This window comes from Procambarus clarkii, chromosome 86 (genome assembly GCF_040958095.1).
Source record: "Procambarus clarkii isolate CNS0578487 chromosome 86, FALCON_Pclarkii_2.0, whole genome shotgun sequence".
Lineage (NCBI taxonomy): Eukaryota > Metazoa > Arthropoda > Malacostraca > Decapoda > Cambaridae > Procambarus > Procambarus clarkii.
The window spans coordinates 21,544,523-21,572,033 of record NC_091235.1 but is presented as its reverse complement, the minus strand read 5'-3'; the positions used below and the strand labels follow the sequence as shown (position 1 = coordinate 21,572,033).

Here is a 27,511-nt window from a genome sequence, read left to right as displayed (position 1 = left end):
TCCCCTTGTGCGTGCGTGCACCCCCTAAGTGTGTGTGTGAATGTGCATATGTGCGCTTTTGAGTACTCACCTAGTTGTGCTTGCAGGGGTTGAGCTTAGAAAGCATAAGTGTGTGTTTTAGTTAAACCGCGTCCTTTTCTAAGAATATTAACAACAGTCTCTTCTCCTGGAAGCTAACATATGCCTGCTTTCTCATCATAGCCTGATTGATCCTTAAGCACTGTTACAAAAATGCTACATTCATTACAAAACAATTGACAAAGCTCACGATAATGAAGCATATAAAAGGATACAAAGTATTAACAATTAATATGTACATTATATAGAAGAAAGTACGCTTGAAAGGGGGCATTCTAATTAGACATCATAATAGCCTTCAACAAACTATTGTTTAAAGCTAATTGGCACGCAGAGCCAACAAGAGACTCGAAGAGTTTCTTTTTTAATTACTGTATTACTCTCAGTCATTCAAGGAATTTGGGGATGAAATTCTTTTTATTTTGTTCTCACTACTAATGCTGAATTCCTGCATTCACTGTTGAGAAAATTTATGAAAGAACATCAACTACTACTCATCTGTGAGGATGTCGGCCGAGGTAGGGAGCCGGTCGGCCGAGCGGACAGCACGCTGGGCTTGTGATCCTGTGGTCCTGGGTTCGATCCCAGGCGCCGGCGAGAAACAATGGGCAGAGTTTCTTTCACCCTATGCCCCTGTTACCTAGCAGTAAATAGGTACCTGGGTGTTAGTCAGCTGTCGCGGGCTGCTTCCTGGGTGTGGGAAATTTCTACCCACCATATCTAATAATCATCTAAGAAATGTATAATTTCTATATCATATCTAAATCATATCAAAATCATATCTAAATCGTATCAAAAATCATAAGAATCATTAAAGATTCATTATAGCTTGATCCTGGATGACAATGGCACCATGAACACGTACTCAACAGGGGCCCTTTTGATGCCTACGTGACTTTGTACATGATCTTTCAAGGATCCAGAAGCTTCTAGAAGGACTTCTTAATTAAAAAACTATTGGAACATTGATTCAACATCCGGTAGGATTAAAAATCGAATCCTTAATAAGATTCAGTGGTACTTTCAAATACTACTTATAATCTTTAAATCTTATATCTAATTATATTATAATCACATCTTATTTCAATCATAAGTCTAGACTGTAAAAATAATCAATCAATATTCATTGAAGGCTACCGTGCTCAGAGAGCATGGCAGGGCGATGGGGGGCGAGAAGCGCCCACGACGATGCCTCGCGGCACTCCGCGTTTGTTTACAAATGAGTGAACAAGTGACTGATCCTTAGCGAACATTACCAGCTCAAGGACACCTTATCTAATATTTTTTATCGCCAGTGAATACTCTCTAGAACTGGGGGAGTACCTGGACAATATCTACAAGGAAAATCATAGAACATTCATAAAATAAGAGTGTATAGTGGAGATCACGGTGACACGGTTTCCTCCACCTTCATTCTTTATCTTTATCATATCATTCTTCTGCAACGCAGTTAAAGAAAAATCACGTAGCAACGCTACCAGATCATCATACAGCAACGCTGTAGCAAAATATCGTGCCTAAACTCGACAAGAGAGTTAATCAGTCTGGCAAACTTGTCAGACAGGCACCCCGACTGGCAGAGAAGTATATTGAAGGTTATTTGGTATATGATTGGCCAATTGTATGCTTGTGTAGCTTTAATATCCTATAAATCTGTCTGTTGGTTAAAAAGCGAGGCTAAGCCTCACATATCGGTACGTTTATTAAAATTGTAGTGTAGCTGTGAATCTTATCCAAGCACTGAACCTCATGAGTGTCCATTCTGTCAGAAAAGAATTCAGCCTCAATAAGTAAAAACCTCACAAGTGTCCACAGTCTTGGAAGAGATTCAGTCAAGCTAACTGTATAAAGTGAATATGTCTGCATATATATTTGAATATATAAATTAAGTTATCAATTGCTTGCTTAGTTAATTTTTAAGTTATCATATAAGTTCATTTAATTGAATATAATTTCTAGTACTAAGTTAATAGTATTAAGACTCCATTTAAGGTCATTTATTTATACTTTTACAATTAATTTGTTGTTTATAGTATAAGAATCTATTGGCTGTTAAGTTATGGTACTAGGTTAGACTATGTATGTTTAAATCTCTGATTTAAACAGAGCCAGTGTTCAGTCAGATAACTGAATTTATTAAATCTTATCCTTGTATAAAATACAAGCTGATGTGAGATCCCTGTCTACAGGTGGATTGGAACTTCTATCAACTAAGTCATTCACCCCACCTGTCCCTTACAGCCCACAGTCTGTCATTAGGAAAAGAGGAATTAGGATTTACAACCCTAGCTAGAGATTTTAGTTGAATTAATTTGCAGACAGTAAATTTTTAATTTAGTTCAGTACAAGTCCCTGGTAGTCTCCTCTTATATCAATCCCAGCAGGTTTTTCCCACATTAATGGTCCTTCGAACCGGATAATAATGGTCCTTTATACCTAGATATTTATGATCATTCGTTTACCGAATATTTCAGTGCCAAATACATAAGAAACTTCTTGATTTTGCATTGGAATAATTTTTACATATTCTAGCCTAGCCTAGCTATCAGCCAATATTTATCATAGCTATATATCTAAGTAAACAATTGTTTGCAGTGGCTTAAGCCACCATATCCATTAACTAGTAAGCATTCATAGTATTCATAGCATACTGATACTGTTTTGTGTTAAGAAACCACAGTACTTAAGTATATCAGTGTCAAAGACACTGAACTGCATCTTAATCATAAATACCAATTACCTACCTCATTGTGGTAACATTACATATATATTTAAGTGTATAATCTAGCATTATCTCTAATCTACTGATTTTCAGAGCTGCTCATTACATAATATTCTTTAAAAAAGTGTTATCATCACTGTAAGAGCATTCATTACAATCTTAACTATAATCAACTATATCATACCCTATTCAAGGTAAAACCAGTAGACATTCTACTGTATTTTATCAAACAATTATTATGGTAACAGATTTTGTAATAACTTTGCAAAAATAGTGCCATTTACTATTTTTAAAAAATTATTACAAGATTTACCAACTTGGTGCATTCGTGCATTCGGGTCACAAATCAAATTATTACAGTACTTTTGATAATTGAACACCTGCTACAACCAGATTCCAGGGAGGAAATGAAGGACGATCTTTGGAATCATTACCTAAGTAGACAGGAAAGCTCATTTATCAAAATACATTAACATCATACATATTTATCAGAAAAAAGAGAAAAATCTCGGAATCTCCGAAACTCGGAAAAGGTCAAAATGGCTGACAGTGTTCCACCAGCAGCTGAAACAGGAAATAGGAGGACACTTAATGGTCTGCAAAATCACCTAACTCAACTGATTGACAAATGTCAAAAGTTGGCTAGACAACCATCTCCTGATTTAATAATTCTGAATACCAGAGTAAAAGCAGCTGTGGATAAGTATGAACAAATCAAACGCCATGCAGAGATTTATCTAACAGAAATGGCTAATGCAGATTTAACCCGAAAGGAACTTCAGGAAATTGTCGTTGAAATGACAATGTATGAAGATAAAATCCAAGATCAACTTGATCCTTTAATCAAACAAATATCTCAAGCAGGAACCCAATCCAATGTGAGCTCATCCACTCAACAGAGCAATGCAACTATCACACATATAGCCGCAGAGCTCCCAAAGGTACAATTACCATATTTTGAGGGCAAGGATGAAGACGATTGGGATACCTTCTGGAGACACTTTGATTCTATAATAAACTCCAAGCCCTCTCTCAAAAAGGCGACAAAGTTTCAATATTTGCAAGGCCAGTTACGGGGAGAGGCAAGGCAGGTCATTGCTAATTTGTCATTAACAGATGATGATTACGACCATGCCTTACAGTTGTTACAAGATAACTACAGTGATAAGGAGACTGCAATTGCACGTCTCTCATACAAATTATTGGATTTACCCTCTCCAAATAAAAGTTATGAGTCACTACAATCATTTCGATTGTCTATAGAATCAATCATCAAAGCCCTCAGTACAAAAGTACCTGTAGGTGATGCAGAGTGGCTTATAAAGTTAATCATTCAAAGGAAACTTCCAAATGAGGTCATAGACAGCCTATGCACTCATTATAACACCAACATCTTATCACAAAGCCAAATCATTGATGGACTTCGAGCTTACGTACAAAGATTACGAAGCCGAGGAAAACTTAGATCTCAAGAAAAAATCCCCAAAGGTGAATCCACGGACAAAAGCAAAAATGTCCAGAATGGCAGTCAAAAATCAAGACAACAAAACTCCTCTTCTGCAAAGTGGAAACAGAATAATGTTGGCTCTTATGCTATATCCCCCACAGTTAACAGAACTGTAGGAAACCAAGCTCCTAAGACAGATAAGACAAAAGGAGCTGCAAGTGCCCCAAAATGTTTATTCTGTCAAGAAGCACATACCATTTATCAATGCACAGTTTATGTAGGCCGTGCCAGTCGAATCGATCGACTGAAATCTCTGAACAGGTGCATCCGTTGTCTACGGAAGCACGATACAAGTGAGTGTATCACTCAATTGCAGAACTGCCAATATTGTCATAAAAGTGTACATCACACAGCACTCTGTAGTGATATTAACACTCAATCCAGATCACAGACTTCCAATAATCAACCTGCATCTCAGGCAAAGCCCAAAGATGATAATACCACAACAGCCGTACAATTCTGTACAGTAATGAGCAATGTCAACGACTTGGATACAGAAATTGTTACAACAGCCATATTGCCTACTGCACAGCTAGAACTATGCAATCAAGGAATTTGTATTCCAACTAGAGGCTTTTTTGATCAAGGGTCACAGAAAACCTTTATCAGTAAAAAGATGGCAGAAGATTTACAACTTAAATCTTCAAAGCAAGTATCTACATCTATATCAGGGTTTTTTACTAATTCTGGTCGTAGAACCTTTCCAGTAGTAAAACTCAATGTCTGTCTAGGTACATCCCAAAGGACAGTAGAAGCCATAGTAGTTGATAAAATTCCTACTGAAATGGAAGTGACTGGTCTGACAGCCACAATTAAATTCCTAAAAGAAAAAGGAATACAATTAGCAGATCCTCTGCTTGATTCTGACTACATAGGAGATATCGGAATCCTGATTGGAGCTGACTACTATCATCGATTCATTCTGGGATCAGAAGAATCTATGGGTATGAATATACTCAAATCAGCAGGAGGCATATTGATGACAGGACCTATACTAGATCTTGAACCTTCAACTCCTGAAAAATCACATCATACAGAAACTGTAATAGTGGCATGACTAGGCAAAGAACAGTCACCACTTAAAATCCCCCACATGATTGATGATGGATTAGAATCTGTACATCAATTGTGGGAACTTGATGCCATAGGAATAATTCCTGAACAACCAAGTCCTGATGATGTCTGTGCATACAATCAATACTTAGAAACTGTACAGTACTATGATGGACAGTACTGGGTAAGGCTACCATGGAAAATAAACCATAAAACCTTACCTACCAATTATCACATGGCTTATAGTCAATTTAAATCGCAACTAGCAAAGCTAAGAAAAAGGCCTGAGCATTTAAAACTCTATCATGAGATTATTGCTCAACAATTAAAGAATAAATTCATCGAAGTCGTGAAACATGACAATACGCAAACAGGCCATTTCTTACCTCACATGGCTGTAATGAGAGAATCAAAAACAACTCCTTTACGGATAGTTTTTAATTGTAGCTCTAAATCTGGACCCCAAGGAACCAGTCTAAATGATTGTTTGCAAACAGGTCCAAGTCTAACTCAGAAATTGTATGACATACTGTTGAAGTTTAGACTTAACAAATATGCGTATTCAGCAGATATAAGTAAGGCCTTTCTCAGAGTTGGCTTGCAGGAAGAAGATAGAGACTTCACTAAGTTTCTATGGGTAGAGAATCCAGAAGATGTCAATAGTCCTGTAGTGACTTTCAGATTCTCTTCAGTTCTTTTCGGCGCGACAAGCAGTCCATTTCTGTTGCAAGCAACTCTAGATACTCATCTGAAGAAATCATCAAGTCCCTGTAAGACTGAAATCAGTCAAAATCTATATGTAGATAATTTTCAAGGGACAGTTAACAGTACTACTGAACTGTTACAATTATATCAAGAGGCCAACAAGGAACTACAAGGTGCAAACATGCCACTACAATCTTGGGCCTCTAATAATGCAACATTGAATAATCAAATAGCAAGAGATTACCCTGAATATCACGTACCAGAATCACAAAAGGTGTTAGGTATGGATTGGGATTTAATCTCGGACACAATATCGATCAAATCTGTGCCAGTAAATTACAACATCACTACAAAAAGGGATTTGCTTTCACAAGTTAGCAAAGTATTCGACCCACTAGGTCTACTAAATCCTTTGACAATCAAGTGGCGTTTATTGGTGCAACAAGCATGGAAGGCTAAGGTTGGTTGGGATGATCCACTACCAATCCAGTTACAAAAAGCTTGGATGGAAGTGGCTCAAGAACAAACTTTAGTTGAAAAGATAATCTTTCCGAGACACATAGTCGAGGAAAATGAGGAAGTATCACTACATGTATTCGCAGACTCGTCAGCCAAAGCTTTTGGAGCTTGTGCTTACTTAGTGACTTCTAATCAATCATATCTTATCACCTCTAAGGCCAGAGTCGCTCCATTAAAAAAGAGGACTTTGCCTCAGATGGAACTAACAGCACTGCTAACTGGAACACGCTTAGCAGTGCACATCAAACAAGTCTTGTCTACCATGAACATCAAAGATGTCATTATATGGTCTGACAATGAAGCTGTCTTACAATGGGTACGAAACGACAACTGTCCAACTCCATATGTAAAAAATCGCGTCTCGGAAATTAAAGAAATTTCCGCAGGCTTTCAATTGTTGCATGTACCAACAAAGGATAATCCAGCTGATCTCGTATCAAGAGGTATGACATTTAAACAGTTTGCAAAGGCAGATATTTGGTTTCATGGGCCTCGATGGTTAGTGAATGGTAGTTGGCCTGAACAAAAGCCACACGTCATTACGACACAAACCATAACTACCACCAGGCAGCGAGCTCAAATATCAGTCTTGGATTGTACTCGTTACTCCTCGCTCATCAAATTAATCAATGTAACACAGAACGTGTTTCAATATCTCAGGAAAAAAGGTATAAAATACACTTTTCCAGATGCACTTATCTATTGGGTAAGACAAGCCCAGAGAGAAACTTATGGGAATAACTATGAAAATCTTCCGCATAAGTTAAAACACAATCTCGGTCTGTGGATAGACCAAGAAAATTACAACATTCTGCGTTGTGGAGGGAGACTTAAACACGCAGATATCAATCTAGATACCGTGCATCCATGGCTTTTACCAAAAAATCATTGGATCACAAGGTTGATTGTGTTGCATACACATCAACAAATCATCAAACATGGAGGAGTGTTAGACACACTCACACAAATCAGACAGCAGTACTGGATTCCTCAGGGAAGACAGTCAGTCAAATCAATCTTGAAGAATTGCATGATATGCCGAAGGTACGATGCAAGAACTTGCTCTTATCCAGGGCCACCACCCCTGCCAAAGGAACGAGTGGTCCATCTACAACCTTTCGAAACGACAGGAGTAGATTATACAGGAGCAATATATCTAACAGGGACTGCAGATAAGCAACCTATCAAGGCATACATCTGTCTGTTCACCTGTGCTACCACCAGGGCAGTACATCTAGAGGTAACACCCGATATGACTGCTCAATCATTTATTCAAGCTTTCCGCAGATTCGCAGCACGCCGATCATGCCCTAAGCTGATGATTTCAGATAACGGAGCAAACTTGGTAGCTGGAGAAGCATGTCTACGGGAGATCTGTTCCCATCCTGCAGTTACTTCCACACTGGAACAGCGTCATTGCAGATGGAAATTTATCCCTCCGAGAGCCCCATGGCACGGAGGATTTTATGAACGGTTAATAGGAACTGTAAAAAGATCCTTGAGAAAATCTCTACACCGTCAGAAAATCAATCTTCAAGAGCTCCAGACAGTAATCACAGAAATAGAATCAAGGGTGAATAACCGGCCGTTGACTTACTTGTCTGAGGATCCTACTCAACATGAGCCATTAAGTCCTGCCCACCTAATGGATGGAAGACTTCTGACTCCAGTACCATCTCTAGTGGATGATAAGATCAGAGATCCCTCATATGTGGGTCAGAGCGAGTTGGTTCAGGGGTATAAGCATCTGTCCAGCATAATCCAAAAATGGAATGATGTTTGGACAAAAGAATATCTTACATCTCTACGAGAACATCACTATGGGGCCAATGTCCCACATAATATAGCTAATCTCCAACCTGGCGATATTGTCTTGGTAGACAGTGATGGCCCTAGGGCTGACTGGCCATTAGGTAAAGTTGTCTCAGTCCATCCAGATAGTCAGGGGATTTTGAGAATAGTCAAAATCCTGTCTAAAGGAACAACTTCCCTGAAGACATTGGACAAACTCATCCACATGGAATCAGTGAGCCAGCTGCAGTTAGATCCTGAGAGACCTCAAGACACTCTAACTCCACAAGACCCACAGACTCCTAACAGACACAATCGTCCACAACGGACAGCAGCAGAAAAGTGCAAGCAAAATTTGCACTTGTATTATCAATCCAATGGAGAGTAAATAAATACATATGGTTACTATTGTCCTAAGTATTGGACTCTGTGCCAGTTCTCTCCCTCTGGAAGATGTGGGAAATTTCTACCCACCATATCTAATAATCATCTAAGAAATGTATAATTTCTATATCATATCTAAATCATATCAAAATCATATCTAAATCGTATCAAAAATCATAAGAATCATTAAAGATTCATTATAGCTTGATCCTGGATGACAATGGCACCATGAACACGTACTCAACAGGGGCCCTTTTGATGCCTACGTGACTTTGTACATGATCTTTCAAGGATCCAGAAGCTTCTAGAAGGACTTCTTAATTAAAAAACTATTGGAACATTGATTCAACATCCGGTAGGATTAAAAATCGAATCCTTAATAAGATTCAGTGGTACTTTCAAATACTACTTATAATCTTTAAATCTTATATCTAATTATATTATAATCACATCTTATTTCAATCATAAGTCTAGACTGTAAAAATAATCAATCAATATTCATTGAAGGCTACCGTGCTCAGAGAGCATGGCAGGGCGATGGGGGGCGAGAAGCGCCCACGACGATGCCTCGCGGCACTCCGCGTTTGTTTACAAATGAGTGAACAAGTGACTGATCCTTAGCGAACATTACCAGCTCAAGGACACCTTATCTAATATTTTTTATCGCCAGTGAATACTCTCTAGAACTGGGGGAGTACCTGGACAATATCTACAAGGAAAATCATAGAACATTCATAAAATAAGAGTGTATAGTGGAGATCACGGTGACACGGTTTCCTCCACCTTCATTCTTTATCTTTATCATATCATTCTTCTGCAACGCAGTTAAAGAAAAATCACGTAGCAACGCTACCAGATCATCATACAGCAACGCTGTAGCAAAATATCGTGCCTAAACTCGACAAGAGAGTTAATCAGTCTGGCAAACTTGTCAGACAGGCACCCCGACTGGCAGAGAAGTATATTGAAGGTTATTTGGTATATGATTGGCCAATTGTATGCTTGTGTAGCTTTAATATCCTATAAATCTGTCTGTTGGTTAAAAAGCGAGGCTAAGCCTCACATATCGGTACGTTTATTAAAATTGTAGTGTAGCTGTGAATCTTATCCAAGCACTGAACCTCATGAGTGTCCATTCTGTCAGAAAAGAATTCAGCCTCAATAAGTAAAAACCTCACAAGTGTCCACAGTCTTGGAAGAGATTCAGTCAAGCTAACTGTATAAAGTGAATATGTCTGCATATATATTTGAATATATAAATTAAGTTATCAATTGCTTGCTTAGTTAATTTTTAAGTTATCATATAAGTTCATTTAATTGAATATAATTTCTAGTACTAAGTTAATAGTATTAAGACTCCATTTAAGGTCATTTATTTATACTTTTACAATTAATTTGTTGTTTATAGTATAAGAATCTATTGGCTGTTAAGTTATGGTACTAGGTTAGACTATGTATGTTTAAATCTCTGATTTAAACAGAGCCAGTGTTCAGTCAGATAACTGAATTTATTAAATCTTATCCTTGTATAAAATACAAGCTGATGTGAGATCCCTGTCTACAGGTGGATTGGAACTTCTATCAACTAAGTCATTCACCCCACCTGTCCCTTACAGCCCACAGTCTGTCATTAGGAAAAGAGGAATTAGGATTTACAACCCTAGCTAGAGATTTTAGTTGAATTAATTTGCAGACAGTAAATTTTTAATTTAGTTCAGTACAAGTCCCTGGTAGTCTCCTCTTATATCAATCCCAGCAGGTTTTTCCCACACTGGGGGTGGAGGCCTGGTCGAGGACCGGGCCGCGGGGACACTAAAGCCCCGAAATCATCTCAAGATAACCTCAAGATAAAACCTCCTCCTGGTTTTACTGGTGAAGGAGAAAGATCTTTCTCCAGTAAAATCTTTCTTTTTTTGCTGCTATTGCTGCTTTTGTTACTGTTAATATTATTGTTGTTACTGTTACTACTGTTCCTGATGCCACTGTTGGCATTACTAATACTGTTACTAATATTACTACTACTGTTGAATATCTTTTGTCCTGACATGGCTAAGTGGGTAAGGCGCGCATCTGGTATTTACCAGGACGCTAGTTCGAATCCCTGCACTGGTAGTTATGTATTGATAAAAATTCCCATGTGTTAAGTAGTTTGCACTGAGAAACTCAGCGCAAAAAAAAGAAAATCAGGATAAGATTTGTGATGGGACGGTGGGAAAGGAATGGTGCCCAACCCCTTGAACGGTCGGGGATTGAACGCCGACCTGCATGAAGCGAAACCGTCGCTCTACCGTCCAGCCCAAGTGGTTGGACAATAATAATAAAAATAATAATAAAAATAAAAATAATAATACAATAAAAATAATAAAATAATTATAATCACACCATAATAACACAATATGTATTTCAGGGTTACACATACGTGTGAGGTCCGTACCCACAACATTATTTCTGCAACGTTGTTCCTGCTGCATTGTTGACGTACAAAGACGATACCCAGAGGACAGGGTGAGAGAGTAATGCTTTACCCCTTGACGTTGCGAGGGGAAGTTCAGCCAGTGATCTGTCTCCTGAGGGGAGCCCGGAAGAGGAGTAGGAAATGAAGGGACGGTTGGGGCAGTACGGACATCAGACGGGTCTAGGGATAAGTGTGGGGGCTTGGCAGGCAGGTGGACGTGTCTGAATAAGGGAGAAGAAGACGTTTAGTCTGTGGGAAAAATGCACAGGCTGTAGGCTCTTATTTTAAGCTCTGTACTGTAGGCTCTTATTTTAAGCTCTGTACTGTAGGCTCTTATTTTAAGCTGTGTACTGTAGGCTCTTATTTAAGCTCTGTACTGTAGGCTCTCTTTTAAGCTCTGTACTTTAAAATAAGCTCTGTACTGTAGGCTCTCTTTTAAGCTCTGTACTGTAGGCTCTCTTTTAAGCTCTGTACTGTAGGCTCTCTTTTAAGCTCTGTACTGTAGGCTCTCTTTTAAGCTCTGTACTGTAAAATAAGCTCTGTACTGTAAAATAAGCTCTGTACTGTACGCTTTTATTTAAGGCAAACAAAAATATATAAGGAGGAATCGCTAAACCAATATGATTATACAACACATAGAAGGGATAGGAGGACAGAATAGGAGCTGGGATATGAGGATAGAGGAAAGGAGAGTTGCCCAAGTACTTGGACTGTCGGAGATCGAACGCCGACTTGAAAGAAGCGAGGTCGATGCTGTAGCGTCCAGTTTAAGTGGTTGAGGTTATTTCAAAATTTGACGAACATGATCTGCAATACTGAATGCCAATGGGAAGCAAGTGAACTGGTGGCAGGAACAACAGTAGTGTAGTGGCCACCATAGTTGGTTCACAGCCGTATGGTCCCGGGTTCGATTCCCCCTACAAGGCAAAACATTCGGACACGTTTCCTTACATATAATGAATCAGTTAACCTGATAATAAACAGTAACCTAGAAGTTAGGTAACTGTTGTTCGCTGCATCTTGGATAAGGTCAATCATTGGTCTAAATGGGTCCAATATAAGGTCCCAGATAATGGGATATCAAAACCATATGGAAAAGGGAGAATGAGAGGAAAGAAAAAAAAAGTCCGTATACGCATACCCTAGGGAAAGAAATCGCGGATTAAAGACATTAGAAAAGCGACGATGTCCAAGGAACGGAAGGAACAGAGACATGGAGTATAGGGAGAAGGCAAATGGGGTGTTCATTAAGGCCTGTTAAATGGGGAATGGAGGCAAGTAAGAGTTTGAGGGACCAACAAAGACCGCTCTTGTCTGTGGCTCCTGCCTAATTTCCCGGGACGAAGTTGAGGCTTGGCCGCCCATCCTGTTTAAGTCACAGGAAGAATCAACAGATGACTGTCATCAGGGAGAAACTTAAGTTTTTTGCAACTACATTGTTAGTGAATCTGTTCTACGCTAACGAGTTTCAGCTGCAATATAAGCGAGTTTCTGATTACATGAACTACACCATATGTTGGGTCTCCTTATACACTGACAAACTATGACGAAAGTTGACACTATTTTAGTTCATGATTGTAATTTTGTATTATATTTACACAAATGGGTACAGAAGCAGACAACACACAACTCCCGTTAGCAGGCGTCTGAAAGTATGTTAAATTTAAATTCAGGAATATAAAGTCAACTGGGTCTGTTCAGAACGGGTTTAATACGATCACCGAGCCTTAATTGTGGACATAGTGTTAGCAGTTTGAATATATATTTTTTATCCTGGAGGTATAAAAAGGTGTTTTCTTTGAGAAGAGTCACTCACAAGTGATCACCCTAGTCAGAACTGCGGTGTAACTAACCCATTGTTCCGGCTGAGTCATTTGCTGGAAATATGTAGTGATGATCCTCTCCCAAGACCCTGGGTTCTTGACCTGTGATAGAAGGTGGATTGATCCTACTTGTGCAGCCCATCCTACTGTTCAGGTGTAGTACTTATAGTAACGATGAGAACCATCGTATATATAATAACGTAAAAGGCAATTAGACAGTAGAAATTAGTACTAATGAATTTGGACAAACCGGAAAAGCTTTTGTACTGATGTTGCAAAGAAAACTTAACCTGACGTAATCTTCCAACCCCTAATACACGCTATATTAGGCCTAATATAGTACATATATGTGCTATACTAGGCCTAGGAATATTTAAGTTTGGTTTTTAGCTTACTTTTTTTCGAACTCTATAAAGCGAATATTACCAAAATCTAAATGTACATTACGTCTATGTATGCACGATGGTCCGCATAGTTGCAAAAAGTACTATCTAAAGAGGAGGATGGGTTGGCTTCTGAGAACTACGAACTCTGAGAGGCAGTGACCATGATCATGGGTCTGTGGCGTAGTGAATGGGTTCTGTAGCACAGAGGATGGGTCCTGTAGCACAGGAAATGGGTCTTGCAGCAGTGGTTTTTCCCCTCGGTTCACAACCATGGGACCCTGGTCCAAGTCCTGCTCAGGACTGAATGTGATTGGGCACATTTCCTTGCATCTGACGCCTCTGTTCTGAAGAATGTCAGGCAATAAATGATCTAGAGGGGAAGGGGTGGAGAACCTCCATATAAGCATAGGTATAGCCTTACTGCCCTAGACATTGGGAATATGGCCCATTAAACTCTAGGTGTGTCTCTTCGACCTGGGAACACAACAGTCAAGAACTGAGCCTCTGCAATAGTGTTCTAAGCCTCAGCAACAATGTCCTCAGCTCAAATCGTGTTTACGTTTCAATATCGCGCTCGTACGGGTTAATACACGCGTGATACATCAGATTACGTGTTCATCAGTATGCAAATGATGTATATAATGCTTCTAATTGATCAAGCTTCATAATAATAGAATATATACATATATATCGTGTTGTATTAGATTACACCCCATCAAAATGTCTGACGCATTTTATTTAATTGGGTGGAAACAAATACGACTGAAAATGGAGTTAAAAATGATTGTAAATACTTCAGTGTGCGTCTGTTTAGTCAACTTTTTCAATGAATGTGAACTATTTGTATTGATAGTTTACACGTTGAATTAAAATCCTTTTAATTTGGTATGTGGCAAATTTTATAATGGAAAATCATTGACCTTCTCACTATAGTTGAAACATCAAGACACTGGAAGATACATTAAGACATTGGAAGATACATCAAAACACTGGAAGACACATCAAGACACTGGAAGGCACATCAAGACACTGGAAGACACATCAAGACAAGACACTGGAAGACACATCAAGACAAGACACTGGAATACACATTAAGACACTGGAAGACACATCAAGACACTGGAAGACACATCAAGACACTGGAAGACACTGGAAGACACATCAAGACAAGACACTGGAAGACACTGCAAGACACATCAAGACACTGGAAGACACAGTAAGACACATCAAGACACTGGAAGACACAGGAAGACACAGCAAGACACTGGAAGACACATCAATCACAGACACAGCATCCAATACTAAAGACGTGCTTACCTAACAGCGTTTACCTAGCAGTGACTGTGAGGTCTACCTCCTCACCCCAAGTCACCTAGTCCAGTTATATTTGTTACGATTTACGTTAACTTTCCAGACATTCGATCTATTTGTCGAATCTGACCTCAAAATTATAGATGGAGGTGGCTTCCACATCATCTTTTTTCCACTGCTGTACCACTGTTACACTTCAAAGGAAAGACAAGATATCTGACATCCTGCTTCCTACAAACCAAAACTTATTAGCAAACAAGGCTTTATTCTCCCGAAACAAACGAAGAAAATTGCAATACTTTTAAATTTGAAAAGTCATTAAACTTTCCGGCAAGACTGAAGGGAGAGAATGGTTTAAATGACTCTCATTTCTCATTTACAAAGCCTTATAAATGATTACAAACTTTTGAAACTTTGGATGATATTTGAAAACATTTTGTGTCACCTCACGACCGTCTCTGACGGTCCGCATGTTGGTGAGTACTGGATTCTCTCTCTTTCTCTCTTAGTCTTACTCTTACTCTCTCTCTTACTCTTACTCTCTCTCTTAGTCTTACTCTCTCTCTTAGTCTTACTCTCTCTTAGTCTTACTCTCTCTCTTACTCTTACTCTCTCTCTTAGTCTTACTCCCTCTTTCTCTTAGTCTTACTCCCTCTCTTAGTCTTACTCTCTCCCTCTCTTTTAGCTACGTTTCAGATTGACTACGCATGATTCTTAAGTTCCAATTGAAAATGCAAGCTAACAACTGTTATCCTACACTCGGTCATCTGAAGCCTGATCCTAAAAACAAAGTTTATGAGTTTCTTATTAGTTTCTATTAGTAATAAACTTTATTTTTTGTATTGGTAAGGTCGTGTTAGTTACCGGATGAAGCTGGAGCCAATTATATACTAAGGATTCCATGTCTTGTCAGCTGACTGGATTTTGAGCGCTTTGTCTTTTGAGTAAACATATTGCAAAATCGAGTCAGCCTTGCAATGAACAACTGCTGATGGAACGCTGTTTTGGAGAAATTACGCAGCCAGCAGTAGGTTGCTGATGGCTGAGCCCCTTGTGTTGCAGTTGGCACCTTCTGGTTGTCCACTAAGTTGGACCAGGTGGAGAATCTTAACAAACTTAGCCACCATGTGTTAAAGCCTCTGATTTACTGATCATTTAAAGCAAAACGGGTCAAGACTACTGACGAGTCTTCTCTACCATGCCAATAATTCGAACAAATGGTCAGGGGGCCATTCCTTTCAAGAGAAAGTGTATATGACAAAGTTTTGCAACCCCTGCTGTCAAGAAGGTAGGAGAAGTACTTTAGGACTCTATGTTCCATGCTTGCTATTTTCAGCACGTAAGATATAATGGTCATTGAGGAGGTAAGGTAATTATTTGGAGAAAGCATTGAGCGAATACGACTATATAGCCCTTGGAAGGGTTAAGAACAAGAATAGGATAGGACGAAGGAAAGAAATGGTGCCCAACCCTTGGATGGTTGGTGACTGAACGCCGACCTACATGAAACGAAACTGCCGATCCGGTGTCCAGCCCAAGTGGTTGGGCACCATTCCTTCCTCCGTCCTTTCCCAGATTCTTGTCCTCCTATCACTTCCAAGTGTTATATAGTCGTATTGGCTCAATGCTTTCTGCTGATAATTATCTCCTCATTGAGGAGTAGAACTTCATTGCGAAGATGTTAACTTCACCACTTAGCACTAGAATTTTTTCCACTCATCTGTACGCCTATCCCAGGTCCAGTAACAAGCAGTTTAGTTATGATCACTGTGTTTCCTCTGCCGTAAATGTAATCTGCCATCGTCTACCCCCAGGAAGAAATTGCTGCAAGTTAGTGATTAATGAGCCTCGTGGCAATCGACATTTCCTCTCATGCATATACAATAGGTTTGAGTTTGTTTATTATGTTTTTGTTAACTGTGAATGTGACACATTTTATTATCTTCCAGTACAGTGTTTGAGATATTTTTCGCCTCAGAGCTGCCATATTCTTCTCGGCGAATTAAGGCAAGATAATCAAGAAAGTTCAATTTAGAATCGAAACGTTTCGACTAATATACATGGTGCTTTGAGACACAGTCTCATTCCCACTTTCTATAAAGTTGAAATAAAAATCCTTTATAACAAATGAACTAATAATTATCATTATAACGAATCAGAATAAAAATACCATGAATACACAAACATATATGTGTCAAGCTTATAGAAAGAGAGAAAGAGGGGGGTACATAGTGTGAGAGAATTGAGAGAGAGGGAGAAGTAACAAAGAAAAACATAAAAAGTGAGAGAGAGAGAGAGAGAGAGAGAGAGAGAGAGAGAGAGAGAGAGAGAGAGAGAGAGAGAGAGAGAGAGAGAGAGAGAGAGAGAGAGAGAGAGGAGTGTATGTGTGTATGGGCGCCCAGGGGTTACTGAGGGATGGGCTCACGGGGAGTCAGGGATAAACACACTTCTGATCATCCGATGGTCAGTTAAGCTAAGTGATCCAGCGGAATGGATACCGGAATCCTGGAATCAATAGCCGACCGGGAGCCTCAACAGCCCCATCGCCTCTCTCCCCACTGAGGGTAAAGTCTGGAGTCCTCTGGCCTTGCCCGATCCACTATGTCCTCCTATAAAGTGGCAGAAATGCCCCCTAAAAGCGGAATACATTTTCCCATAGAAAGGCATATTTTGAGATGCTCTCAACCTCTGATACACCACCTCCATCTACTCTAGCAAGAATACGAGTACTCTAGCACCCCTAAAGGGAAGTGCTCTCGCGTACGGGCAAAGTTTAGGAATGCTCTAGAGATGATTATATGTTGGAAGCCCTGCCATAAAGGTCTAACTTCATACCCTAACTTATGGTGTCTTAAACATCTGATACTGCACCAGTGGCTCCGTGTTAACTCACCTTGCTGTTAACTCTTGATCGAGCGGCGTGCCTGCTCAACAACATTGATATTCATGTGTGAAGTTGGCCACCACACCTTCCTCTCGGGGTGATAGCGACTCTCAATCGATAATATATATTTTCTTAAATGTCTTTGGCGCATGTCAGTGATCATTCTTATTTTTATCAAACTGTTTTTCGTCTTTGATTAAACAAACGGTTTAAAACGCAATTATAGAAACATGTGTGATAATAAACAAGAAGTTCGAGGAATCACTAGATCAGTTAACCAACAACTAAAAAGAGAGGCCCAGGAGCTGAATCTCGCCCCTTCGAGCCTGGTGGATAGCGCGCAGGACTCGTAATTCTGTGACGCGGGTTCCATTCCCGCACCTGGCAGAAACAAATGGGCAAAGTGTCTTTCACCCTGAATGCCCCTGTTACCTAGGAGTAAATAGGTACCTGGGAGTTAGTCAGCTGTCACGGGCTGCTTCCTGGGGTGTGTGTGTGGTGTGGAGAAACAAAAAATAGTAAACAGTTGATTGACAGTTGAGAGGCGGGCCGAAAGAGCAAAGCTCAACCCCCGCAAACACAACTAGGTAAATACACACAGTGAAAAAACCTGACAATATAGGATTCACTTAATTATATAAAGGAACAAACCAGAAGAGCAAAAATATGAATTGATGGTGCATGTCTCCAGCTCCCTGGGAGCCTCTGGCACTGCCGGACGCTCCTGTTGCTGCGTCCATTAAAGACGTCACCGTCACTCATCTCTTCCCGGTACCACGAGGCGACAACACCACCAGCACACACGAAGCTGTAGACGGACAGAAGATGCCTCGCACAAAAACGCCATGAAACGCACTAACGCACTAATGCAACGAATAACATTAAAACAGAAAATAGCCCAAAAGCAGAGCAAATAGCACAAAAGCCCACCAAATAGCATAAAAGCCCACCAAGTAGCACAAAAGCCCACCAAATAGCACAAAAACCCACCAAATAGCATAAAAGCCCACCAAATAGCACAAAAGCCCACCAAATAGCACAAAAGCCCACCAAATAGCATAAAAGCACAGCAAATAGCACAAAAGCCCACCAAATAGCACAAAAGCCCACCAAATAGCATAAAAGCACAGCAAATAGCACAAAAGCCCACCAAATAGCACAAAAGCCCACCAAATAGCACAAAAGCCCACCAAATAGCACAAAAGCCCACCAAATAGCACAAAAGCCCACCAAATAGCACAAAAGCCCACCAAATAGCACAAAAGCACATCAAATAAGCACAAAACACAGCAACAGTACAAAAACACAGCAAATGGCACAAAAACACAGCAAACAGCACTTAAAATAAATAGCGAATCAAACTCTGAAGGAAAAACAATCGACCATTGTGTTCGTTATAACTACTACAGGAAAGCTTCGAAAAAATGTTTTAGCAACAAGATCATAAAACACAAAATTAGGGGAGTAGGGAATTGCAGGGAGTAAGGGGGGGGGGTGAGAATTTTCAACAAGGGTTGTGTTCATAAAGTTGAAGGCTTCAGTGGATTCCATAAACCGTGGAAAATTTGCAACCCAAAAATATGGTCACACTAGGGGTCGTAATTTTGGTATTATGAGGCAATCATTGCTCTGTCATACTGTTCCCGCCCCCCGGGTCTTTCTCTGGGTTGAATAGTGACTATTTTTTGTTTTGCTCAGGGTTTTAGCATCTAAAGAGCAACGATTTGTATGTGCGTGTGTTTACTATTTGTGCTGTTAGCTCATGGGCCCGGCCTTTCTGACCTTCAGTTGTCTAATGTGCTGACTTCAGACTTTTTTTTCCTGTGCTACATATAATTATCTCTAACACACATACATACATACACATCACCAGGAAACAACCCGTTGCAGCTGTCTAACTCCCAGGTACCTATTTGCTGCTAGATGAGAGAGATATGGAGTGAAAGAAACTCTATTTGTTTCTGCCTCGGGCGGGAATCGAACCCGGGTCCTGTGGACGACGTCTCTCCAGCGGTGTTCTCTCGGACGAGAAGACGTGTACTCACCTAATTGTACTCACCTAATTGTGCTTGCGGGGGTTGAGCTCTGGCTCTTTGGTCCCGCCTCTCAACCGTCAATCAACTGGTGTACAGATTCCTGAGCCTATTGGGCTCTATCATATCTACATTTGAAACTGTGAATGGAGTCAGCCTCCACCACATCACTTCCTAATGCATTCCATTTGCTAACTACTCTGACACTGAAAAAGTTCTTTCTAACGTCTCTGTGGCTCATTTGGGTACTCAGCTTCCACCTGTGTCCCCTTGTTCGCGTCCCACCAGTGTTGAAAAGTTCGTCCTTGTTTACCCGGTCGATTCCCCTGAGGATTTTGTAGGTTGTGATCATGTCCCCCCTTACTCACACCCCCCCACACACACACACACACACGTGTGTGTGTGTGTGTGTGTGTGTGTGTGTGTGTGTGTGTGTGTGTGTGTGTGTGTGTGTGTGTGTGTGTGTGTGTGTGTGTGTGTGTAGATACGACTCTTAGGCTGAAAAAGGTCTTTGTAATATCTGTGGCTCATTTGCTCAAAACTTTCTAATATTCGGCATCTTTGTTGTGTGTATATTTATGTGTACGTGCGAACTAAAATAAACATTGAAAAGTGGTTCAATACAACTACCTCTGGTTTAACACAGCATGGTGCACGCATAAGGTTATGGAAATCAGCCAGGGCCACACGTGAGGACGCTCGTAAAGGCGTGCCAGTGCGCTCCCTCGACACGCACACATATATACACAAATTTTCCTACCTGACCGTATTTCTAATGTACTGTGGGTCACCTCGAGAAACAGCATGAAGCTACTGCAGCTCAAGACAGCAACGACGGGACACGGGGGCATGGGACATGGACAAACAGAACACGGAGTTCAGCACAAGGATTAAAGGATTCAGGAGCAATAGGACATTGAGAGGTTATGTTCTATGCTGGACAGAGCGAAAGAAAATCACTGTGTGAAATATATTCCAATGGCGTCGTGCTGGCAACTGGAGATCACTTTTATGTATTTAATGTGCACTTGCTAAAGAGGAATTTATCAGATGTGTGTGCTTGCCTAACAGGAATTTGTGCAATCGAAATTGAAAATAGGGCACATTAGGGAAGAAACGTGCCTTGTGAACCCGGCTCCAGGCTGGCATAGCAAGTCTCGTATTTTTGCAGGTCCAGACTCAGTCCTCGATGATCCACGTATATGGGATGCCAATAACTGAAAGTTTTTGTGTATTGCGATATATATATATATATATATATATATATATATATATATATATATATATATATATATATATATATATATATATATTTATTTTTCACATTTTATAAGTTCACAGAGAGCACGTACAGAGCTTTCACGGGACTGTGAGCACAGCCACCTATATGCAAATCTTTCCCTTGAAGTGCAACGAGGTAGTTTCTCTCGAGCAACGAGCTTAGTTACCCCTCAGCTTCTGATGTCAAAGACCACATTTCCATCCAGATTGCATGTATAATTCACAGGGCATGTTTGATTGTGTTAGAGTAGGGAAAGAATGTTGGACGGGGAGAGAAAGGAGGGTACTTTCTGGCTTCAGTGCTGGAGGTACTTGACTGGTATCTTGTTTTAAGTTTCTTAATTGTTTCTCTAATTCTCTGACTTTATGTGTTTCAATCATATTGAGGCCTGTCTCTTGCTTTGTTACTGTTTATATTTCATCTCTTACATTTTTTTTCTCTCTTCCCGTTTGTTGTGTGTGGTGAGTACAGGAGGCACACACTCACCATGCATGCTGTTTCACTCTACCCTAACATTCACTCTAGTCATTAAACAGCATTGGTGTAGAAGTGGGCAGTTGTTGAAGCCCATAATGACCGGCCCATTGACTAGTATTGTCTATCACAGTACACTAGTCGCGCATTAACTACTTTGTTCAATACCAGCTTGTTGAACACTCGTTGAACTGATCAACTGAGAGGATCGAACACGTTGCCGCATGAGTGAACATAAACCCCTGTTTTGCAATTTTTTTTTTTTTTTTAGAGTTTTACAGTAAGCTGTTTAATGTGTTTTTTTATTCTAATGACTTTGTCAAAATTAGTGGTTAAGGTATAATTAATTTTTGTGAGTTTTTAAGCATCCATTTTTAGTGATTGGGTTTTTTTTTTTATTCTTTTATTTTGATGTTGCATTGTTTGTGTTTGCTTCTGATTAGAAATTTGTTTGCTCTGCAAATGGTTGATCTCGTAAATGTCAGGCAAAGTTACAAGAATGCCGAGCAGGATAGCAAAATGTAATTCTGAGCAAGATTGCAGAATTCTAGGCATGATAAAGCAAGATAACCAAATACAAAGCAGGATAACCATATACCAAACAAGAGAGGCAAATGCTGAGCAAGCGTACACAGTTGAAGTGGAAATTTAAGCTAACATCTGAATAGAGGCGTAGAGTATAACGTGGGGGAAAAGGGGGGTTGACGGAATATATGACGTGTTCTGGATTATTGGTCCAAAGCAGCAATTGATGGCCTTCATTTCCTGCAACAGCTATGGCCAAAACACGGAGACTTATTACCTTCCATTAAGGTAATGGGAATAAAAGCCAACGCCATTATTGCTTCGGATTTTATGCGCGGTCATTAGACGCCACTATACAACACGGGAGTAACATACAACGTCGCTACGACGGTGTATTTACAGTATACACATGACGCTGTGTATACGTTGTGTGTATGGGATGGAAAACCGTAGTAATAGAACCCATATAATGCAAAAAGTAGAGCTGGATTGGTGTATGGAGTGGGTGTAAGTATGAGGGATTTTTATACATGGATTGAGTGCTAGTATGTGGGATTTATACTAGGCTGTTGTGGATATGTGGGCCTGCGGGCCGCTCCAAGCAACAGCCTGTTGCATTTTCACAAGTTAAGCCTAATCCCGGGCCGGGCTTGTGAAGTACCAGGTACAATCCAGATACAGATACAAGTATGAGGGATTTATGCATGGAGTGAGTGCAAGTATGAGGGATTTATATAATGAATGTGAATAAGTATGAGATGCGGTAAACAGCCAAACAGGTGTAATAATCAATTATTTCTTTAAGATCTAGTAAAGTCTTACCACACTAGAGATCATCTATTACTAAAATCCAAGATTAGTAACAAATGATTCTCTGATATATTCCTGACGAATAGCAGGAACTGGACAGGGACATGGCCGCTGCCATGTTCAGGGACATAACTTGAGACACGTTCTGGCCATGTCCAAGGACATTGCCACTTCCGGGACACTGGCCATATTCTTATGTCCCCACGGACATGGGGTCACTATGGCCCTTAACAACTCTGTGTACACTTGAGTACACTTCAAACATCTTCTGATTTAGGGCTAATTAATACTGAAGTGTAATGAAGCCAAATATAAAGACGAGTATCTATTTCATCACCAATATAATACGCGTTCAAATTTATGAATGAGGACTGGGATATACAAACACAGCGAGTAGTGGGCACGTGGAGCAGCGTAAGTCCTTGTTGTTTAATGGTCTCATTCATAATGTTTATGGAGGCAGGAAGTACTGTGATAATGGTGATGAGACCCATTAAAAAAGGTTTAGTGCCGGAATGAGAGAGAGAGAGAGAGAGAGAGAGAGAGAGAGAGAGAGAGAGAGAGAGAGAGAGAGAGAGAGAGAGAGAGAGAGAGAGAGAGAGAGAGAGAGAGAGAGAGAGAGAGAGAGAGAGAGAGAGAGAGAGACAGAGAGAGAGAGAGACAGAGACAGAGAGAGTATTAATATTCTCTCATAATAATCTGGTAATATTATTAAAATGCTTAGAAAAAAATGTAGTTTCTAGTAAGATGAGATGAAATACACGAATAAATTAGAGGTAACAATAAGTTCATTATTAACTATGAAAAGTACATTCAGAATACCCGAAATAATGTTGGAATATTTACCTAACGTATTTTACCCGTGTGATGATATTGGAACAGAAACTCACATATAAAATAAATCAACGATATATAAGACAGTAAAGTTCTAGGAGACATGATTATCACATATAAAATTCTCAGGGGAATTGACAGGGTAGATAAAAACAAATGATTTAACACAGGTGGTACTCGCACAAGATTACACAGGTGGAACTGAGTACCCAAATGAGCCATAAAGACATTGGAAATTTTTTTTCAATGTCAGGATAGTTAACAAATGGAATGCATTAGGCAGTGATGTGGTGGAGGCTGACTCCATACACAGTTTCAAATGCAGATATGATAGAGCCCAGGAGGCTCAGCAACCTGTACACCAGTTGATTGACAGTTGAAAGGCGGGACCAAACAGCCGAAACTCAACCCCGCAAGCACAATTTTCGAAGTACACACACACACACACACACACACACACACACGCTGATGATGCAAAAATTATGAGAAGAATCAAGACGGATGAAGATAGACAGAGACTACAGGATGGCCTGGATAAACTGGAGGAATGGTCTAGAAAATGGCTGCTGAAGTTCAACTCTGGAAAGTGTAAGGTGATGAAATTAGGCGAAGGGAGCAGGAGGCTGAACACAAGGTATCATCTGGGAGGGGAAATCCTGCAAGAATCAAATAGAGAGAAGGATCTGGGGGTTGATATCACACCGAACCTGTCCCCAGAGGCCCACATCAAAAGAATATCATCAGCGGCATATGCTAGACTGGCCAACATAAGAACTGCCTTCAGAAACTTGTGTAAGGAATCTTTCAGAACCCTGTATACCACTTATGTAAGACCAATCCTGGAGTATGCAGCTCCATCCTGGAGTCCATACCTAGTTAAACACAAGACAAAGTTAGAGAAGATTCAGCGGTATGCCACCAGGCTCGTCCCGGAACTGAGAGGATTGAGCTACGAGGAAAGGCTAAAGGAGCTGAACCTCACATCCCTGGAAAAGAGAAGAGTAAGGGGAGACATGATAACCACCTACAAAATTCTCAGGGGAATTGACAGGGTGGACAAAGACAAACTCTTCAGCACGGGTGGGACACGAACAAGGGGACACAGGTGGAAACTTAGTACCCAGATGAGCCACAGAGACGTTAGAAAGAATTTTTTCAGTGTCAGAGTAGTTAATAAATGGAATGCACTAGGAAGTGATGTGGTGGAGGCTGACTCCATACACAGTTTCAAATGTAGATATGATAGAGCCCAGTAGGCTCAGAAATCTGTACACCAGTTGATTGACAGTTGAGAGGCGGGACCAAAGAGCCAAAGCTCAACCCCCGCAAGCACAATTAGGTGAGTACAATTAGGTGAGTACACACACACACACACACACCAGCTCTCCTTGTCCTCCTTAAAGTAACCAACTCTCAATATCTTTCATTTCCTCCCCTTTAGTAACCACTCTCCTTGTCTACATTGTTTACCTCCTTCAAGTAACCAAGTTTCATCGACTTCCCTTCACATCCAGACACAAAACTACCGACGAACAAAACCATAAAACCAGGATAGGTCTTCGAGCAACTTAGTGTCAGTTCCAGCTCCTCCAGAAGTAAAAGAAATCCTCTTGTTACGAGGCTCTCCCCAGCTGGAAGTCGTCCCGAGTTGCCTAAAAGAGAACCTGAAGGAACTAGGCCTGAGGGCCACCGGACCTGTGGCTCAGATAAGGTCCAGTGGCTTACAGGCTTTGAACACGCTAAAGGCCACTGTGAGAGAAGTTGGCCGGGTGTCGCGGGGCATTTTATCTGGGTTACGGAGGTGGAGGTATTTAGAAGAGTCTCCCCCTCTCCCCCCATTGGGTTTCATAGAGCAACTCCTTCTTTCAACTAGTACCTCTCATTTTGTAGGTTTTCTATGCAACGGTAGATTAGGTTAGGCAGGTTAGGTTAGCACTTTGTGTACGTTATTGCAAATCAAAAGACCGTGTTGCATAGACTATGATAGTTCATAAGATGTGTGTTTGGCTACTGGGTAGATGGTAGGTCTTGCAAGTGAACTAGTTGTTAACAAATGAACTTTAAGACAACAATGATAATGTGGGCAATTCTAAGTTATATTTAGAGCTTTCAAGCAGCAGGTATTCAAATCAATTATAAACCAGCACCCCTAGTAAATAAAGCCGAAACATCAAAACTCACTAAACTAAAATTGTTAGTCATATTAAAATAGGAACACTTACTCATTAAATCAACATTTTTCTAAATCCTCATAACACAGTGATATCACACTCGCCCTCCTCTCCTCCCCCGCCTCGCGACAAGGTAGATAAAGCAAAATGATTTATTAGCTTTTTATCGCTTGGGGGCTAAACACGTCGCCCCACGCGAATGAGTTTAGGTTCGAGTCCTGGCCAGTTCGCCTCTGTACACCCAACAGTACTTGGGTACCTAGTCGTTAACAGATTGGTGACCTAATAATTGGTGGCGCAGGATTCTTAACACTACAAGTGTCAACAAGGCCATACAAATACAATTTGTATTGGTATGAGTTTGTAAAAAAAAATTATGCTCAATGATGTGCTTAAATTTCTTATAAAAAAGCATCTTTTTCAATGGGTTGTGTAAGTAATACACAGATATCTTTTATCAGTTATTACTATATATCATTATATTTTATTAACTATATTATCTCAATTGATAATGGTAACAGAATTATTATTTGCTTTTGAAATATGTAGCTTTTCATTCTTAATATTGTCGCAGAGATCTCTTTCAGACAGGACTCACACTAGGGAGAAGCCAATGGCTTCCCCCGCGGAACTTCCCAGGAGGGAAGACAGGAACAATGAATTTGAATTATATATTTTTCTGCACATGAATGCTTTCTTTGAAGTGGTAGCTGGCTGGGGTCACTGAAGTGGTAGCTGAGTGGGGTCACTGAAGTGGTAGCTGGCTGGGATCACTGAAGTGGTAGCTGAGTGGGGTCACTGAAGTGGTAGCTGGCTGGGGTCACTGAAGTGGTAGCTGGCTGGGGTCACTGAAGTGGTAGCTGGCTGGGGTCACTGAAGTGGTAGCTGGCTGGGGTCACTGAAGTGGTAGCTGGCTGGGGTCATTGACATGGTAGCTGGCTGGGGTCACTGAAGTGGTAGCTGGCTGGGGTCATTGAAGTGGTAGCTGGCTGGGGTCATTGACATGGTAGCTGGCTGGGGTCATTGACATGGTAGCTGGCTGGGGTCACTAGAGGAGAATGTTTATATTTTAGTGCTTGATGACTTATGCTATTGTTGTCGTTGAAAAGGCAGGATGTACTCACCTAGTTGTATTTGCGAGGGTTGAGCTCTGGCTCTTTGGAAACTGAAATGTGTGTGTGTGTGTGTGCGTGTGTGTGTGCGCGCGCGCGCGTGTGTATAAAGTTATAAACGTGTTTGCAGGGTTGAGCAGACCAACTTTATAATGGTACAATTATATTGACGGGGGGTAACCGATGAATCATTGCAAACTCATGCATCTTTGGGAACTGATGAGATGAATTACATCACGAGGAGGAGGCTGCCAGTATAAGATAGAATTACGGAAAACAACGAGATGAGTAGTTTCCAAGAGTTGCAGAAAATGAAAGCATAGATTTCTTCTTAGGAGAATTCTCAATCTTGTTGAAAATTTCACCCTTCCAAAAAATCCATCCAAGTTCTCTTGACGTCATAAGCTAATATAATCTCAAGGAGAATGAATAGAGACTGTCACTATCCTGACAGGAAATAACTACACACAACAGTGAAAGTCACCATTGAGCATCAAGATGCCAGGAAAGTTCGACAAGGTTAATATGAGCACTAAAGTTGCTTTGAATGACTCCATCAACACTTGGTAGCATCAGGAACACTCTATCCCTGGAACGTATTTTTGTTTTGTTTTTCAATTTTGCCCCGAGGGGCGAGTTTATTGGGCAGCGC

The 27,511-nt window shown here is 40.5% G+C and overlaps 2 protein-coding genes across 2 annotated transcripts; both read left to right on the top strand.

Moving 5' to 3' along the window:
* The first annotated feature begins 783 nt into the window (after positions 1 to 783).
* Positions 784 to 5,961, top strand: LOC138358842 (uncharacterized). The gene is made up of 2 exons (XM_069317185.1): positions 784 to 1,772; positions 2,268 to 5,961. Exon 2 carries the CDS (start codon positions 3,340 to 3,342, stop codon positions 5,362 to 5,364), a length of 2,025 nt encoding a protein of 674 aa, XP_069173286.1. The 5' UTR covers positions 784 to 1,772; positions 2,268 to 3,339; the 3' UTR covers positions 5,365 to 5,961.
* Positions 5,962 to 6,149: 188 nt separating this feature from the next.
* On the top strand, positions 6,150 to 10,523 carry LOC138358841 (uncharacterized). The gene is made up of 2 exons (XM_069317184.1): positions 6,150 to 9,828; positions 10,324 to 10,523. The coding sequence occupies exon 1, from the start codon at positions 6,247 to 6,249 to the stop codon at positions 8,761 to 8,763; it is 2,517 nt and encodes an 838-aa protein (XP_069173285.1). The 5' UTR covers positions 6,150 to 6,246; the 3' UTR covers positions 8,764 to 9,828; positions 10,324 to 10,523.
* Positions 10,524 to 27,511: the final 16,988 nt, after the last annotated feature.

Bases quoted from the DNA above. Each gene is read 5' to 3' on its own strand.
- LOC138358842 (XM_069317185.1), top strand. From the start codon at position 3,340: ATGGCTGACAGTGTTCCACCAGCAGCTGAAACAGGAAATAGGAGGACA.
- LOC138358841 (XM_069317184.1), top strand. From the start codon at position 6,247: ATGCCACTACAATCTTGGGCCTCTAATAATGCAACATTGAATAATCAA.